The sequence below is a fragment of the Monodelphis domestica genome, chromosome 7 (assembly GCF_027887165.1).
Source record: "Monodelphis domestica isolate mMonDom1 chromosome 7, mMonDom1.pri, whole genome shotgun sequence".
In the NCBI taxonomy this organism is placed as follows: Eukaryota; Metazoa; Chordata; class Mammalia; order Didelphimorphia; family Didelphidae; genus Monodelphis; species Monodelphis domestica.
In genome coordinates, this window is record NC_077233.1 from 168,924,871 (window position 1) to 168,944,431 (window position 19,561).

General features: G+C 40.7%; 1 protein-coding gene across 4 annotated transcripts in view; it reads right to left on the minus strand.

The window, feature by feature from the left end:
- Positions 1-19,561, minus strand: part of FAM219A (family with sequence similarity 219 member A) — a 97,752-nt gene that overhangs the window by 12,089 nt on the left and 66,102 nt on the right. For all 4 annotated transcript variants that reach the window (XM_003341652.4, XM_007498861.3, XM_056805994.1 and 1 more), the window contains exon 2: positions 8,866-8,965. In XM_003341652.4, coding sequence (XP_003341700.1) covers positions 8,866-8,965 — 100 coding nt within the window. The remainder of the gene's footprint in view (positions 1-8,865; positions 8,966-19,561) is intronic.

Consider the following 19,561-nt stretch of genomic DNA (forward strand, 5'->3'; position numbering starts at 1 on the left):
TAAACTTTTCTCAGCATCAGTTTCCTCACCTGCAAAATGGAGACAATAATAGCATCTGTTTTGCAAGGTCATTGGGAGAATGAAAGGCGATAACATACGTAAAGTGCTTTGCAAAATCTTAAAGTGCCATATAAATGCTTTCTACTATTATTAAATAATAATTATCCACCATCATCATAAATATTATCATATTTAGAGGTACAAGAAGGCTCAGAGAAAACATTATTGGCAAGGAATGGAATTCAGCCTCTTGGATCCAAAAAATACCTACTTCATTCTTTTTTTTTTTCTTTAAACATTACCTTCTAATCTCTTACCAATTCTAAGCAGCAAGGGCTGCTCTTCTGCAATTGGGATTAAGTGACTTGCCCAAAGTCACACAGCTAGGAAATCTCTGAGGCTCTGAGGTTAGATTTGAACCCAGGTCCTCAAGACTCCAGGCCTGGTGCTCTATCCACTGAGTCACCTAGCTGCTCCCTATTTCATTCTTGCCAGAGCTCAATTTGTTCCTCACCTTCCCAACTCCCACCTTTCTTCATCCCAGCCCAACACAGTACAATCCAAATATGTGCTCAGCTCTTTCACATTTGAGATGTTATCTATTTCCCCCCTTTTATATCCTTACCTTCTATCTTAGAAATAATGCTATGTATTGGTTCTAAGGTAGAAGAGCAGTAAAGGCTAGGCAATGGGGGTTCAGTGACTTGCCCAGGGTCACACAGCTAGGAAATGTCTACCTAGTTGTCCCCTGGAATCACTATTTTTTAAAAATCTGTCTGAGTCCAGATTTGAACCCAGGACCTTCCATCTCTGAGCCTGGCTCTCAATCCACTGAGCCATCTAGCTTCCCCCTGGGATCACTATTAATTGTCATTTTAGAGGCAAAACAAAACTGGGGCTTGAAATCCCTTTAGCAGGAGGGTAAAGGCTTGTACAATTAGGGAGAAGAGTGAAAGTGCTATATCTCAAAGGAGAAAGAAAATAAGGATTAGCATTTGTTCTATGGAATAAAAACTGGACATCAAGCCAAGTCCTTCTATGACAACCGAGTTTACAGGATCATAGTTTTAGAACTGGAAGGAACCTCAAAGGGCATTAATCCAATTCCCTCATATTACAGATGAGGAGAATGAGAGAGGTTCAGTGATTTCCCTAGGGTCACGCAGCTAGTATCTTAGGTATAGAAAGGGAAAACCAAGGCCAAAGCAAACTTCCATTCCTTTATGATTTTGTGAAGGCTGCCCAGGTCCCATTCCTCCTGCCAGTCCAGATATGGCTCCAGGGTCAGGCAATTTTGGAGAATATTCGAGGGGCCTCTGCCAGGGGCGATGCTGTAGTCTCCAATGAGAACACTAGGTGGTGATCACAGGCAGGGGAGTTCCAATGTAAAACCCATCCGTGAGAGGCTTTGCCACTCATGGCTGACCTGGGAGCTCAAATCCAAACCTGAGGCAATGCGCAGATTGGTATAGACTCACAGGGCTCTCCATTAGAATGTCTCCTCTATAGCTTCCTTTTTCAACCTCCCCCATCCCCACAAGGGCCCTGCTCAACATGGCTTCTTCCCAGAAGGCTAGAAGGGGACCTCTGTACCTGTAAGCTCTGGTGAACCCTTCAAAGTCTGGCCAGTGGTGGATGGTACAAGGGCCCAACTAGTGTCTCTGAGGTACATGAACATGGCTAGCTCTACATAGCATGTGGAATCCTGTTCTGAGGGGGTCACTGGAAGGGGAAAGAAAGCACTGGCCTCCTTTCAGAACTTGAGAGGCCTTTGAGTGAGTGTGGAGACCTAAGGGAAGGAGAGGGGCCAGGGAGATATTGAATGAGGCAGGCCCAGGAAACCAGGGAATGAGGCAGGGGGTTGGAGAGGAGGAAGCAAAAAGGGAAAGGAACAAGCATTTATTTATTAAGTGCCCACTATGTGCCAGGCACTAGGCTAAATGCTTTACAAATATCTCATTTGATCTTCACAATGTTCTTAAAAGGCAGATGCTATTATTATCTCCATTTTACAGTTAAGGAAATTGAGGCAGAGGTTAAGTCCTTTGTCCTAGGTTCCATAGCTAGTAAATGCCTGAGGTCACATTTGAACTCAGGTCTTCATGATTCCAGGCTCAATTCTCTATCTACTGAAACACACATGTACCTAATGGGAAGGAAACTTTCTGATTCTGATGAATGAAGCAAGAGGAAGTCTTTTTTCATTTTTTAATTTTTATTGTCATGCAAAACACATTTCCATATTGGTCATTGTTGTAAAAACAAACTCATAGATAACCAAAACCCAAAATAAAACCAAGATACACTGATGTGAAAAACAACTCCAACAGTTCTTTCTCAGGAGATGGATAGCATTCCCTGTCATAAGTCTTTCAGTATTATTCCAGATCAGTGCATTGCAGAGAATAGTTATATTTTCACAGATAATCGTTGTCCAATATTGCTGGTTTTGTGTACAATGTTCTCCCACTTTTGCTTATTTTACTCTACATCAATTCCTGCAGATCTTTCCAGATTTTTCTGAAATCATCTTGTTCATCGTTTATTATAGCACAATAGTATTCCATCACCAACATGTACCACAATTTGTTCAGCCATTCCCCAATTGATGGACAATCTCTCAATTTTCAATTCTTTGCCAAAACAAAAAGCTGCTTTAACTATTTTTGTATAAGTAGGTCCTTTGTCTTTTTTATGTTCTCTTTGGGATACAGACCTAGTAGTGGTATTACATGATATGCACATGTAAGCACAGTTTTATAGCCTTTTGGGTGTAGTGTCAAAATGCCTTCCAGAATGGTTGGATCACTTCACAACACCACCAACAATGCATTAGTGTCCCAATTAGAAATAGGAAGTTTTCAAAGAGACTTACCTAGGGCCTGACCTGCAAGTTATTTATGGGAAGTATATCCAAATTCCAGCAGGAGATTAAATAGCCCAACAATAGGCCTTCTGAGGGGGTCAGATTCAGGCACCGGGAGACTCAGAAGGGGCAGCTTACTTGTAGAGTGGACAATTAAGAAAAGGGGCTATCTTTTATGAACTTTGCAGGGTAACCAGAGACAATTACTCAATTCAACCTGAGCCCAAGTTTGTCCATCTGTAAAAAGAATCAGTTGACCTATGTCATCTCTAAGGTCTTTTTTAAAATCTAAGTTCTATGAAATATAAAAGGGTTGATTTTTTTGAAGTGTTAGAAACACTGAAGTTAAAGGAAAACATACTAATATGAGAGATGTAACAAAAACATGACTTATAATTGAGTTTCCTGATTGGCTAAAAGTGAACCCAGAATTGTAGAATGTGAGGAAATGCTTGAGTCAATGCATCCAGGTAGGTAAATTCGCAAAATGAATTAACTTCTTCTGGGGCAGAAGATGCCAAGCTTATCTGGGAACTAGGAGGCTGCAGATTAAGAGAGTACCAGGATGGGACAAATTAGAATAATATGAGATTTCAAGGTAGCTAAAATACCTTAGGAAGTTTAGAAACCTCAAGTTGTGGATGAGGGAGCTTTTCCCTTTTCTTTCTTTAAATCTATGTGGTTTTCTAGTTATGCTGCTCTGGTGTATTTATTCTTGCTTTTATTTAATCCCCTTTTTTTTCCCCTTGCAGATAAACTCTAGGAAACTTTACTTTTATAGTCTGGAGTGTGAAGAAGACAGGGAGGAAAATGGAAAGAAGGAGCACAATTACAAAACACACAAATAAAGTCAGATCTAAACAACTGGAAAAATATTAATTGCTTATGGCTAGACTAAGCTAATAGATGAGCTAATAATTATCATAAAAATGATAATTTTATCTAAATTAATTTATGTTGAGTGCCATACCAACCAAACTACCAAAACTTTATTTTATAGAACTAGAAAAATTAATAACAACATTCATCTGGAAGAAGAAAAGGTCAAGAAAATCAAGGAAATTAATGAAAAAAAAAGTGCAGGAAAGTGGCCTAGTAGTACTAGATCTCAAACAATAATGTAAAGCAGTAACCATAAAAATAATCTGGTTCTGATTAATCAATAGGATAGTAGATCAATAATATACAATAGATACACAATATATAGGGGTAAATGATAATAATAATCTGGTGTTTGATAAATCCAAAGATCTCAGATTTTGGGATAAAAACTCACTATTTGACAAAAATAGTGTGAGAATTGGAAAACAGTATGACAGAAACTAGGTACAGACCAATATCGCTTACATCCTATACCAAGATAAGGTGGGTATATGATTTACACATAAAGGGTGTTACTTTAGGTGAGCATGGAATAGCTTACTAGTTTACCTGTCAGATCTATGGAGAAGGGAATAATTTATAACCAAACAAGGATAGAGAACATTATGTGATATAAAATGAATAATTTTGATTACATTTAAAAAGCTTTTGTACAAATGAAACCAATGTAACCAAGATTAGAAGGGAAAAAACTAGGAAGAATTTTTATAGCAAATTTCTCTGATAAAGGTCTAATTTCTCAAATGTATAGAGAACTAAGTCAAATTTATAAGAATACAAGTCATCCCCAATTGACAAATGGTCAAAAGATATGAACAAGCAATTTTCAGAAGAAAATCAAAGCTATCAATAATAATATGAAAAAATATTTTAAATAATTCTTGATTAGAGAAATGCAAATTAAAAAAACTTTGAGGTACCACCTCATACTTATCATATTGTTCAATATAACACTAAAAGAAAGTGATAAATGGTGGAGGGGATGTGGTAAAATTGGGACACTAATGCATTGTTGGTGGAGTTGAGAAGTGATACAAACATTCTGGAGGGTAATTTGGAGATATGCCCAAAGAGCTATAAAACTGTGCATACTGTTTGATCATGTAATACCCACTACTAGGTCTGTATCCCAAAGAGGTCATAAAAAAGGAAAAAGGACCTATTTGTACAAAAAATATTTAGAGCAGCTCTTTTTGTATTGGCAAAGAATTAGAAAATTGAGGGGATGTCTATCAATTGTGGAATAGGTGAACAAATTGTGGTATATGTTGGTGATGGAATACTATTGTGTTGTAAGATATCATAAGCAGGATGATTTCAGAAAAATCTGGAAATATCTACATGAACTGATCCAGAGTGAAATAAACAGAACCAGGAGAACATTGTACACAGTAACAGCAATATTGTACAATGATCAATTGTGAAAGACTTGGTTAGTCTCATTAACATGATCCGGGCCAACTCTGAAGTTTTCATGACAAAGAATGCTATCCACTTCCAGAGAAATAAATGTTAGAGTTGCATGCAGATCAAAACATACTATTTTCACATTCATTTACTTATGATTTTATTTTGGGGTTTTGGTTTTATATGAGCATTCTCTTATAGCTGTGACCAATATGCAAACATGTTTTGCAAGATGATACATATATAATCCAGATTGAATTGCTTATCAGTTCTGGGAAGAGGGAGGGAAGGAAGGGAGAGACAATTTGGATCATATAACTTCATAAAACTTATGTAAAAAATTGTTATTACATGTAATTGGGAAAATAAAATATCTTTGAATAAAAAATATAAGAATGGAAAGAGGGAGTAGATCCTGGATTGGGGATCTAGGTGTGTTGAAAGGTAGCACTGGAAATAGGAGATATCAGAGACTGGATGAATCAAGGAGCCAAGAAGACTCAAGAACCATGCAGGTCAAGGAGGCAGTATCTTGAGACAGGTGTAGATCAGAGAAGGTTAATTGAAAGGACGGAGCTGAGGCAGCTAGGTAACACAGTAGATAGAGTACTAGGTCTGGAGAACCTGGGTTCAAGTCTGGACCCAGATACTAGTTGTATAATCCTGGGCAAGTCACTTAACCCCAACTGCCTATCCTTTTATCACTCTTCTGCCTTAGAATGGATACTTAGTATAGATCCTAAAATAGACGGTAAGGATGAAAAAAAAGAAAAGATTGCTCTGGAGCCAAGGGAAAGATTCACCTAAAGACTTTTGAGGAGTTGATGCTGATGAAGGAGGTCCAAGGCTGAGGGCTAGATCTTTTATAGAGCCAAACACTCTGGACAGAACAGAGATTGTAAAGGAGAGATAACCAGGCATTCAGGGGGGACTTTGGTTCTTGCTGGGGACAGGGTGCTTAAGAAGGGATACACATAGAGGGCACCAAGTTGTCCAGAAGATGCTCTGGTCACACACTCTCCCATTCAGGGTAACACAGCTGTGTGAAAGCTCCTAGGAGACCATGAAATCATAGATTTAGAGGTCAAGTACAATCCTCTTAATGTACAAATGAAGAAATTGAGGCCTAGAAACAGTGAAGTGACTTGTCAAGAATGCTAGTAAGCTATCTTTACTTAAAGCTATTAAGTGTTTGACAGAGTCAGGATTTGAACCTAGGTCTCAGACTCTAAATAGCATATGCTTTTCAGTGTACCACGCTACTTCTACCCAAGCGGGGTGGGGAGGTCTTCCCAGAACCAGGAATTTTGTGGGTTGGGGCAGACCAGAGCCCGAGTGGCCAAGGGCAGGAAACACCACACTCAGCCCCATCCCAAGTGCTCCCTAGCCTATTCCCTCTAGGTTCACTTCTCATCCAGAAAGGCCAGGGCCCTTCCAGGTAAGAGAATGAGGCTAGGCCCTGGAGGCTATTCTCTGACCAAGTGCCTCATCTGCCCCCTATGCCTCTGCCAATTTCAGCTGAGAAACAACAGCTGCTTCACCTAATCAGTGTGAATCCCAGCTGGAGGAGCCAGGCTAAGGAGCAGCAGGAGAGAAGGAGGGGCTGGAGGAAACAGACAGTAGGGAATAAGCCAGTGCAGGAAGTTGAGCAGAGAAGGAGATGCTAACAGTATTGATCGAGGGGCTTGGCTTCCCCCATCAGCCTCCAGATTCTATTTCTCATTGAAGAGACTTCCTTTTGGTAGTGCAGATGGATAGAGGAGTGGAGGGATAGAGACAGGAAGGCAGCTGCTTGGGATGAGGGAGGGCCCCAAGGACATAGGGATAATACAGGAACCTATGGATCCTCATGGGAAGGTCTAAGATTCCAGACTGGGAAAGGACCGGGCCTGAAGGGTTAGACTGTGGGGGTTGGGGGGGTGGTGAAAATGAGAGGATGCGGCCTGAGGAGTTAAGCACAGAGAGGATAGGAATCTTTGGTTCACAGCATTTTAGAGCTAGAAGGGACATTAGAGATCACTTAGTTGAACCTTCTCATTTTACAAGTGAAGAAATTGAGCCCTAAAGAGAGGTAGGGCCAAAAGATGAGAATAGAAGACAGGCACATTCGACATCCTTGTGGCTTAGGGCTGCTAACTGGCCTAGCATGGACTGTATATGCCCATTGATACTACTGCTTCTGGGCGAGCTGTGGGATGAGTGGGCTGCTCAGGCCTCAACTTGGAAGCACCTTGGAAGGTGTCAAGCTGCCCTTCCTGCCACAGATGGTGGAACCTCACAGACCCTTCTCTCCCTATTACTACTTCACTCTATCTCTCCACTCCCAGATGCTATGGGCACCATGAAGCCTGGAAAAATTGAAGATGCCAAGGCCCAAGAAGATGTATCTTTTACTATTTCTCTTCCATATGTCACCTTCCTTCAATTTCCTCCACAGGTATACCAGCCTATGCCCTTAATATCTCAATCTTGTACTATGGCAACAGCTTTCTCACAGCTCCCCCCCCCCCACCCCCCGATTTAATTCATAAACATTTACCAGGTATCTAATATGGGCAAGCCATTATGCTAGGCACTGAGGTTATAAAGACAAAAATGAGTACATATCAAATAATTTGAGGAAGTAGGAGAGGCTTCCTGTACAAGAGAGTATCTGAGATAAGTTTTCAAGACCATCTTGTGAAATTCTCTGTGCTCCAATTAATCCATCCTTCACAGTCAGATCAATCTTTCTAAAATTATCATGTTACAATTTTGCTCAGGAATCTTCAGTGGCTACCCATTAATTAGAGAATCAAGTCTATAATGGTATCCAAGGTCTTTTATTTTATTTATTTGAAATCCTTACTTTTTATCTCAGTATCAATTCCAAGACAGAAGGAAGGGCTGCAAAGGCTAGGCAATTGAGATTAAATGACTTGCCAAGGGTCACACAGCCAGGAAGTATCTGAGGCCAGATTTGAACCTAGGTTCTCCCAACTCCAGGCCAGGGTGCTCTATCCACTGTGCTACTTAGCTGTGCCCCAAGACCCTTTTATGATCTGACTTCATTTGAGCCAAAGAAACTGGCTTTTCAATGTTGGCTCTGCGATGGATAAGTCATTTGTGTTCTCTGAACTTTGGTTCCCTCATCTATAGAATTAGGAGACTTTAGAAGATGATTTCCAAGGTACCTTTTGTCTTTATATACTATATTATTCTAGTCTTCCAGCCTTAAAAACTCGCACAATTTCACCTCACATTTCCTCTATTCTAGTCATAACTATTATAACAGAATATATTATTATCTATAGAGGATATCTGTAATGGATACTCTATTCTGGACAGACTACACTTTTCATTCTCGAGAGGACCGTGCAATTTCTTTTCTCCCTATCTTTGTTCCTATTTTCTCTTACCTAGACTGACCACTCACTTAAGTCTCATTTTTCTAAGGTCATCACTTTGGAGGCAGAATGACTGTCACACTCCTAAGCATTTCTTGCCCAAACATCTGCCATTGTATCCATACAAGGGTACACAAAGGAGGGAGGACACAAAGAGAGACCCTGCAATAATAAGGTTGACTTCCCAGCCACTGGCACAGCTGTGATTCATCAAGCCCATGGATACCCGGACTCTGTTGAACTGTCCACCTTTCCCTGGTAATAAGAATCCTTGACAGTACTGCCTAAGGGGACAAAGGCCAAGGTGTACATGAGCATACTCACCCAATTTCACTTGGAGTGGGGAAGGTTTGTAATTCATGGCTACAGTTTCTCCTTCTCGGGTGTCACAGTCTCCATCTGAGATGGATGCAGCTGCTGGATCCTGAGGAGAGAAAACAGTTGGGAAGAGGTCACTAGAGAGCCAACTGAAACAATTTCAATATCCTGATTTCTCTGTCTGACTTAGGATCTCTTCAGGGAAATGTTATTTAGTACCATGACCTGTTTTCTCTCACCATCTTCCTACCTCCAGCAGGAGAGAGAGTCTGGGCCCCATTAATCACCCTTCTTTGCTCCACAAATCCTTCAAGACCCAACTTAATTCCTACTCTCTATATGAAAACTTCCTTAGTAACTCCAGCCTACCCCAATGTCTCTCTACTCTGGTTTCAATATATACCAACATATTAATATCATGTGCTTAATATCCTATACTGCTCTGCATTTTTCTCTTATTGTGCCATGTGGAATATGAGAGGTGGGATGAAAAGAACAGACCAGAGGAGAGAGTGGTAACTCAGTTAGCCCCCTTAGGAATAAATATAGACACAAGCTAGTAGGGTTTGGGATATTCCCTGTCCATGCCAAGGACAGTCCTGTTTTTGCAGACATCTACTTTTTTTGTGTTTTTACTCAGGGCCAAACCTTATTAATGCACCTTGCTCACTCTCAGTTTCCTGATCCCATAAGGATAGTTGCACTGGTAGCAGCTTCAAGGCCTCCCCTGCCGCTGGCTAGGGCCCTGGAGCTACTTGGAACTGGCCCTCCAGAGTCTGCTTTCCCACTTCAGATTGAATTTTGGCTATTGGCACAGCCCAGGGTTTGGTTCTCTCAATTAAATTCTCCTTAATGCCAGAGGGATATTGACAGGTGCAATAGGATGGAAGCAAACACTTCCTCATCTGGCCTGGCTGGTGGGCACTGTAAGCACTTTGAACTGCTGCAGGGGAGCCAAGGCTTTGATCCAGTTCACAAAAAGGTAGGGCTTGAGGAGAAGGGGAGCTAACTTTTCATCCTACCCAACCTCTAAAAGATGCAAACCCAGCAATGTGCCAGGCTGCTGATACAAAGGAAGATTCCTCAAGTATACCAAAACACAATTGTTTCTGAATCCTAAGAGGAAGGTGTTAAATCAAAGTCCTAACACAGTATGGATCATCTCAAAAATCCTTACAGCCAAATCATGAATTTCTTTCCCCTAAATTCATGTTTAAATGTTTAATTTGCCACAATTACTCTTCAATTTCTCCTTCAAGTTCACATCATCCCATTTAGCCCATTCTCTCACTCTCTTTTTCCATGTTACAAAACAACTTTTAGGAAATTCTCCTTTTTTTCTTTTTTTTCTTATAAAATTTTCTTTTTATTGATGTTTTTTGTTTCTAAATCACATTCAATTCCAAATATATTTCTTCTCCACCACTCTATATATCAAGCCATCATTTGTATTGCTGTTCAGTCATTTTCAATTGTGTTCGACTCTTTATGATCCCATCTGGAGTTTTCTTGACAAAGACACTAGAAAAGTTCACCACTTCCTTCTCTGTCTTATTTCACAGATGAAGAACTGAGGTAAACAGGGGTAAGGTGACCCAAGGCCACACGACTAGTGTCTGAGGCAAGACTTGAACTCAGAAAGAGGAATCTTCCTGACTAGGACTGGTACTCTATCCACTGTGCCACCTAGTTGCCCAATCTTTATTTACCTCTCAGTTAATTATGATTATAAAGATGTGATCTGCTGTAAACAAGTCATTAGTGAAGCATGCCTGCTTCTGTCTATTTTTTTTTCTTCAAGGATACTCCCATTGTGTATATAGACCATTTTCACAAAAATGTTATAGAAATCTTTATATTATATGAGTATGTTTTTCAAAAGGCACAGGGAGAAAACTCAATGGACTGCTAGAGCTCCTTCTCCCATATGTAAGTCTAATTCTATGAGAGGTAGCATGGACTAGGACTTGGAGTTAGACTTACTGTCTTTGCCACATTATTCCAGTCATACCACAGTAGATAAATCACTTATTCTCTTTGAACCCCAGGAGAAAAAGCAGGGAGGGCAAAGCATTTTCGTGGCAGAGATGGGGAAACTGGAAATGAGGGTACATTCATACAATCTCTGGCCATAGTCATATGGATATTGGCATGTTTCCTTTGTCTCGATACAAGAAGTATGGGGGCCTAGAATAGAATGGTTCTAGGATGAACCTGTGAGGGGTTGTAAATGACAGCTATTTCACTCTCTGAACCCCACAGGCATTTCGATCAGAAAGTATGAAACCTGGCCTCAGACTATAGTGCACTACACTAATGGAGAAAATTCTTGCCAAAGCTATGAAGTTGGCAATACTTGTCTTGTCTCTTGTCTCAGTAATAGTTCTAGACCCTCTTTCACTTTCTGGAAATCAATGCCCTCATTTCTGCTCCATTAACCAGTCCAGGACCTTCAGAGGCAATGGCCCATCCTCTACCCCATTCAGTGGTTCCTACTGGAGTTACTGCAAAGGATTTCAAATCCATATGTGAATACATAAATAAGCAAGTATACCTCTTGATCTTAGACCCGAGATCTAAAAAAATAGATCTCAGACATCCTTCAATTTTTCAAATTCAATTAGATGCTGTTGTAAGTGATAAAATTCAAGTCCATTTAAAAGCATTACTAAATTCATATTTTCTCATTATGTGAAATTCTGTAAAATTTATGTCAAAAATAGGTTCAAATATTCAAGAAGGTTGGGAACTATTGTTCTAAACCAGCTTTTTCCCCTATTAAACTCTGTTCTCATCTAACTATCAAGAGGGTTGGATATGAAAAGCCAAATTCACTCAGAAGTTAATGACAGGTCAGGCCTTCATGTGCCATCCATCCATCTCAGGGCAATAAGCATTTGAAGTTCTAAAGGGAAATTTCAGGCAATCTGGTCCACCAGTAGGAAGCCTTCTCAGTGCTTTTCACATTCAGGCAGCTCCCTTCTCTGCCCACACTTCACAGAACTGGTCAGAGAGAAGGCTGGACTGCCATAAATTGCAAGGGACAGTCCCCCTGCAGATCCAAACTCCATAATGACCTCAGCACTGGGCCCATTGTATCTGATGACTCAACAAAGTAGGAAAATATAACAGTCCCACTGGCTTCTGTTCCTTCTGAAACAAGGGGGTGGGAAACCAGTGTGTTTGCTAAAGGAGAAAAAACAAAACAGACTAAAATGTTGAGGAAGTAAGCCTTTCCCCTCCCTCAACATATACTGAAATGCCTGTCTCTAGCTTCCTTTGGCTCATAAGAGTCTAAGCTACACATTTGCCCTTGATGATAAGCTATTCTGTATTGTTTTTCAGACTGGTTTCCTTCTCAGTGACTGTGAGGCCCTTAGGTGCAGGGTCCCAATGTGCTTCTTCTTTGTCTTTTCTTTAGCCATGATAGCACAGGGCCTTTCATGGTGGTGAATGATGAGTTAGGCTGTTTAATCTGGCCTTGATTGATTCTCAGTTGCAAGGGAGGGGATAGACCTAAAGTAAATGAGAACTATGGCTTAAAGGTTTAAAGTTTACCAGCCTTCCCTTTCTATGATGTTCTATTGCCAAGGTAATTCTTTAGCTTGGCAAGGCTGAGGAGGAAGAGGAGGGCCAGGTGTTCAAGTTTGAAGTATTAGAAGCATTTTGTCTGTCTCCTTAGAGCAGTGGATGGGAGGAGAGAGAGGAATGCGAACTTTGTAGGGAGGTAATAGGCTAGAGCAGGCATGGCTGCCAGGCTGGGCTGGCATTTCTAAAACATAGACAAGGAGACATTTTGAGGTGGTGTTCTGAGTAATACATGTTGAAACCGCTGGCAGTGGCCACAGAACTCAGACAAAAACACTGCTGAGCAATTAGAGAGAGGAACATGGAGAAAATAGAATATAAACTATGAGATATGGACAAAAAGAAGAAACAAAAGGGCAGAAGAGGTTTTGAGGTTGAGGTTTTGCATCTGCTGCATCAACACAGAGGGTGGGCAAGATCTAGGTAGGATAGATGGCTTGAGACTTCCTCTGTTGTACTTTGGAGTGAGGTAGAAAGCTTTGGCGCAGCAGGCATAGGTGCTCTTAGCTTGGGGTCACTGATGGAGGGCTTCTGTCTAATGAACTGGTCCCAAGAAAGTCTTGAAGCAGAGGGCTAACAGTGGCTAGGCTTGGACCAAGCAAAGTGCCTGCCCCTCCCTGCATGTGGGACTTGACTTGGAACCCCTAGAAGATCCAGACACAGCTTTGGTTTTGCCTGGCTGAAGAACTGCCTCAGCAGTGAGAAGAATTCAGCCCTAGTTCCTTCTGGAAAGTGTGATGAGAGTCCCTATAAGCCCAGGAAATTTAATTCCTCCTCCTTTTTCTTTATCTCCCTTACTTTGTTGTGAGTCCACCTAGTGAATCCTGGTCACCATCCCCATTGCTGTAAAGGAAAAGGATGTGAGTAGCCATTTTGTCCTTATAGTTTTCCAATAAGAGGACATAGGAAAAGACCAGAGCCTGCTGCACACTGGACATGGCCAGCACCTCTGTGGAGAACCTTCTATCTCCCAGTTCTTCTGGGAGAGGGCTCCAGTTGGCCATCCAGGTTTCTAATGTGTTTCAGGTGTTTGACCTACCTTGTCTAAAAGCAACATGCCATTTCCTCTTCCTTTCCTCTCCTTCCAGGAGAGCCAAGGGAAGCATCTGCTCTGAAGCAGGAGACGTGCCTTACCTTAGCACAGTTGATTTATAATCTCAGTGCTTAATGCATCCCTGCTGTTGGGAAGGCTGGGCTAGGAAGATTTTAGCTCTAGGTGGGACTTCATTTTAGTTGTTTGGCTTCCAATGAGTAACAAGGGCACTGATGGGTCTCCCTTCCCCCCTTTATTTTTCCTTCCTTCCCAAACCCCCTTCCTGGAGTGTGCATGGTGTAGTTCAGACTATATGCTAAGATAGCAGAGGGAAAAGGTTAAAAAGGAAGAGGAGGAAGGACAAAATATAGATCCTACCTCCAGATGAGCTTAGCAAGATGTGTCTGTTTTCAGCATTATGTAGATTGTTTTAGGACTGGCACTTGTAGTCTCTAGCCAGGCCCTCCACCAAGCCATGGGGCCAGAAAGGGCCCCTCAGACCTTTGCCTCAACCTGTCTGAAACCTGATGTTAGACTAGAAATATATCCCCCTTTTCAGTGGGACAGAGACCACTACGTTATATTTGGGGCCTCAAATGTTTGGCATTGCCCATCAGAGAGGTGATGCTATCTAAAGGAAAAGATCACCTGACTTTCCTCATTTAAGACCATCTCTGGTGGGCAAGAGGGCAGTTCCTGTTCTGATTCCCAGTAAGCAAAGGACTTGTGAATTAAATAATTTTAAAAAATAAAAAAAAAAACATTGCCCCTTTTAGTGATCTCAGCTCCCAACGGCCAGCTTTTAGTTACTGTCTCTATGAAGAAGTATATAAAATAAATACATAGAATTATATATCTAGCCCTGGTCTCTCTCATAAGTTCCAGTCCCACATTAACAACTGGACACCTCCAACTGGATATTCCATTAGCATCTCAAACTCAACATGTTTGTTTAATACAACTCATTATCTTCTCCCCTAAACCTACTTCTCTGCCAAACCAAACATATTGTTATTGAGGGACCTACCATTTCCCCAAGTCCTGTTAATCAATTGTTCCCTCTTCATCAGCAGCATTACCGAACCCTGCCTCACCCAATCCAAACATTTAATTCTGTTTCCACATGAGTTCTTGCATCCATCTTCTTTTTACATGGCTCCCTCCCTATTTCAGACCTTGGACTGAACATCCTAATTTGACTCCCAATTTCCAATCTCTCTTCCCTCACCAACCGAATCTCCACAAAGTTGCCAAAAGAATCTTCTATCATTGCCCTTCAGTACTACAGAACTTCAGTAGCTCCCAATTGTCTCTTGGAGAAAATACAACCTTTTTTGCTTTCACAACCTGATCTTGCCTACCTTTTTAGCTTATCAGTACCTCCTTAGAATCTATATTTCAAACAAAGTGATCCATTTGGTATTTCATTTACCACTCCTGTGCCTTTGCAGATGCCATCCCCACCCCCACTCCCACACTCCCAGAACATACTCCCTTCTTACTTTTGTCTCTTAAAATCTCTATTTTATGTCAGGTTTTGGCTTATGTGACAGCTCCTAGAGGAAGCTTTTCCTATTTGCCCCTACCTGTTGGCATTCATTCCCCTCCAAACCACTGTATATATACCTATCTGTTTACAGGCTGCACCCCCCCAATAAAATGTATCATCCTGGAAGGCAGGGGACTTTTATTTTATCTTTTTATCTCCAGTCCCTAGGACAATTCTTGGTGATAGCTAACATTTAGTTTATAGATTGCTTTACCTAAGTTCTCTGATTAGATTCTTATAATATCCTTATAACACATTCCCATTTTACAGAAGAGGAAACTGTTATTTTTTGGTCCTGGCCAACCCTGCTGTGGTCTAAAGTGCCATTCCACCCACGGAACTTTCATTATGGTATCTGAGTCTACTCTCTTTCCAATTCAAATCAGCATGAGAGCTCATATTTCCTCTTTTTCCACCCTAATCCCCTGATGAGAGAAAAGGTTGTTCTGGGGAAGTTGTGAAAAATTGGATTTCCCAAAGAAAATGGCACTTAATCATAAATGTCAAGCCTGGAAAGCACAAATGGTCTCCAGGAAGAAGCAAAAGACTCTAAGTAAACTTCTTTGTTCTCATGAACCTGTACCATATACTAAACATATGACCTTTCCAGAATTGGCTTAAAGTGAAGACGGCTGCAAGGGTAGCTAGGTAGCACAGTAGATAAAGCCAGCAGGCCTGAAGTCAGGAAGACTCATCTTCATGAGTTCAGATCTAGCCTTAGTCACTTATCAGCTATGTGATCTAGGGCAAGTCACTTAATTATGTTTGCCTCCGTTTCCTTATCTGTAAAATGAGCTGAAGAAGGAAATGACAATTTGATCTCTTTGCCAAGAAAACCCCAGATGGGATCATAAAGAGTTGGACACAATTGAAAGGACCAAATAATGACAAAAGAGACCATAGCAAAAAGCCTAGGTAGAGATGGTCAAGCTGACAATTTACTAGTCTTTAGTGCTGGTGAATCTACCTTGAGCTGTTGGCAGAGAGAAGTCTAGTCATCCCCATCCCCATAAGAAAGAAGGGGGAGGGGGCAGCTGGGTAGCTCAGTGGATTGAGAGCCAGGCCTAGAGACGGGAGGTCCTAGGTTCAAAAACTGGCCTCAGACACTTCCCAGCTGTGTGACCCTGGGCAAGTCACTTGACCCCCATTGCCTAGCCCTTACCACTCTTCTGCCTTGGAGCCAATACATAGTATTGACTCCAAGACGGAAGGTAAAGGTTTATAAAAAAAATAATAAAATTAAATAAAATTTAAAAAAAGAAAGAAAGAAGGGAGAAATTGAGCATAAAAATTCTGGCAGTATACCCAGAAGACTTTCCTTACAATACTGGTATATGAAGATGGGAATAATGGCTGCCTGATAGGCTAACAATGCCATGTAAGGCACATGATAGTACAGTGTATATGTGAGTGAGATCTGGCATATCAAATTAAAATAATAAATGGTACTTTATCATAGTCCTGAATTTCTCAAACATCATTCCTCTGAATGAAGGGCACTTTGCATGTATTCTTACAATTATGAACTTTAGATTTAAGAGGGAACTGAGAATTTCAATCAGGAAATAAGTGGTAGATTAAGATGAGAGGTGGGAGAACAAAAGTATACTAACTAACCACCAGTTCAGTGTTTCTCCATTTCAACACACTGCATTCTAACAATGGATTTGGGAAGAAGCACAAAAGGAAATAATGTATAGGGATTAACAAGAATTTCTCTGTGTAGAAAAGCATTCATTTCAGGGATGCCTAGAGATTAGAACTGAATTGCCAGGCTTGTTGGGTGACACAACTTTCCTGAATAGCAAGAAGTCAAGCTGAAAAGGGACAGACTTGGGAGTCTATAGGAGGCTTTCTTGTGGTAAAGTATAAGAAAATGGACTAAACAAAAGATAAACCAAATGACTATTTTTAAAGGGTAATGGATTCTGAGCTCTCAGTAATGACTCAGAAAAAGGGCATGCCTGCTCCCAGAATACACTGGCCCAAAGTCTCACTATAGCTAAAGACCATCCAAAGGTTGGCCATTGGCAGGAATGGGACTAAAGACAGAATAAAAATGATTTTCTTTCCCTTGTGTAAATCAAGAAATAATGTCTGAGCAGTTGCCTTGCCTCTCCCTCACCATCCCCTACTTCCAGGAACAGCAATTCATGTCTGATCATTGTATTTCAAGAGCTGACATAACAAAGTTGGAAAAGGTCCCAAGAAGGGCAGTTAAAATGATCAAGGAGATTAAAGGAATGAATAGTGGAGAGGCTTCCAAAAAAGGACAACCTAATAATATTAGAGGACTCTTCAGTCCACAAGATGAAGCTTGAGAGGTGACAGGATCAAAGCTCATAAAATCATGAAAGTCATAAATCTGATAAAGTTGGATATGTTCATGAATTCCAGAATACTCCACCTAGGAGGCTGGTAAAGTTAAGCTCTGGGATTGATCAGATCCTAGAGCCCTAAAAGGGAAAATCTGGAAATGGTGCGACTACAGGGGATGGAAGGGAATAAGAATTTATATAGAGACCACTAAAAACTTTACAAATACTCTCTCATTTGATCCTTACAACAACTCTGTGAGATAGATGTTGTTATGATCCCTATTTTATACTTTAGGAATTTGAGGTAAATGGAGGTTGTGACTTTTCCAGGGTCACACAATTAGTGTCTGAGACCAAATTTGAATTCAGGTTTCCCTGACTCTACACCCAGAACTCTGTGCACTATGGTGCCACGTGGTTGTCATTAATCCTTAGTCTTTTTAGCCCCAAAGATACACACATTGCATGATTCCAGGTGTAATTACTTTTCAAATGGGCAGACTAACCTTTCTCCCTTTATTTAAGGAACTATCTCAACATAATGGGATTGGGTCTACTGGGCTTCATCTCAAAGAAGTATACATGGGAGTAAATTCTCATGGTAAAGTAGAATGAACAGTTAGAAGGCTTGAATTTTAGTTCTGACTGATATTTACTGATTGAATGCTTCTGGGTAAGTCATGTAATTTCTCTAAACTGCAGTTTCCCTATCTATAAAATAGGGATGATAATATATGTATTTTATGTGTTTTTAAGGAAATGCTGTTAACTTTCAAAGTCCTGCCAAAATATTTTCTCATAATTATTTTAAATATTTCAAAGTCAGTAAAAAAGGAAGAAAATTGATTAATAAGTGTTGTTCATCCTCTATTTCAAAGAGAACCAGTGATGTCATGGGGTAATGTCTTGATTCCTGAATGAGTTGGATCTCAAGTGAGGTAGAGTTGCACAAAGTCCTCAGCCTTACTTTCTCTTCCAGAGTTACCAAAATTCAGTGGCAATACAAAAGTCAGAATATCTGGTGATGGTCCAGGATGCTAAGGCTAGTCAGTCATAGGCATGACTTAGGCACAGGTCTCCTGGCCAAGTCCAATATACCAGTCATTAAAACTGTCTCTCATGGGACTATAATTCATTACTTAGTTGTAAGGTACAGATCAGAAGTGAGAGAAGTCTGGAGTTCATCTCTCACTTTTAAAGACGGATACCATAGAGAACAAGCATGGTCTCCCTTAAAATTCTTTGGCATTCCTATTATAGACAAGGCATTGAGTTGGAAAGATCACAGGGCAAGTCAGCATTAACTTACTGATTGATGTTTTTAAAGAGAGGAATTACATCCTAACTAGATAGGGACCTGGAACAGGACCCAGACCTTATTCTCATGTTCTCCCATCTATATACCTTGCATAAAGCCAAGCTGTCAATGGGAAACCATTGACATTGACAAAAATTTAAAAGTATTCTTTTTTTTTCAGCCAACAAACATTTATTAAGCACCTACTATATACCAAGCATTGTTAAACACTTGATAAAAATTTTCATGTTTTTCTGGTTGAAAAGATGGAGAAATGTGCATCAGATAACAAAACAGATGGGTTTCAACCTGGTTGGAAGGCTCAGTGTCAATATTGCAGGGAATCTCTAGAGGAAGATAATAAGGACATTTGGTTGGTCTCAAAAGCATCAATTCTAATTCAGCAGGAAGTAAGGTCAATCTTAAGATAGTCATGTTCTTCAGTCCCCTGGAAAAGGAATAGGCTGATATGTATTGTCTGTGTTAGGTTGGCCAGGATGTAAACAATGAGAAACATTCATGATGAGTGAATGGTACTCTGAATCAATAAGAAGCTCTATGTTGCTCCTTCTAAAGGGGACTCCTTGCATGGTAGGGACAAAGAGAAAGAAGTTTACCATGGAAAACTAAGCAGACTGGCAGGGTCAGCTCAAAGCCCTGTAGACCTCAGTCTAAGGTTAAGGATGGGGAGGAAACTAAGCCTCCCCAGCCATACGTATTAGTAGCAAACAAGATAGTGAGAAAGGGGCAAGGATGGTCCATTAGTGATACCATTAGAAGACTCCTTTCCCTTGAAGATATCATAGAAAGATGTAGAGGGTCCCAGATAACATGGAATGACCATCCCTTTCTGAGAACAGGGCCTATTTCTTGGAACTCTTAGGGATCAGAGTATAGATTCTTAACATGGTATACAT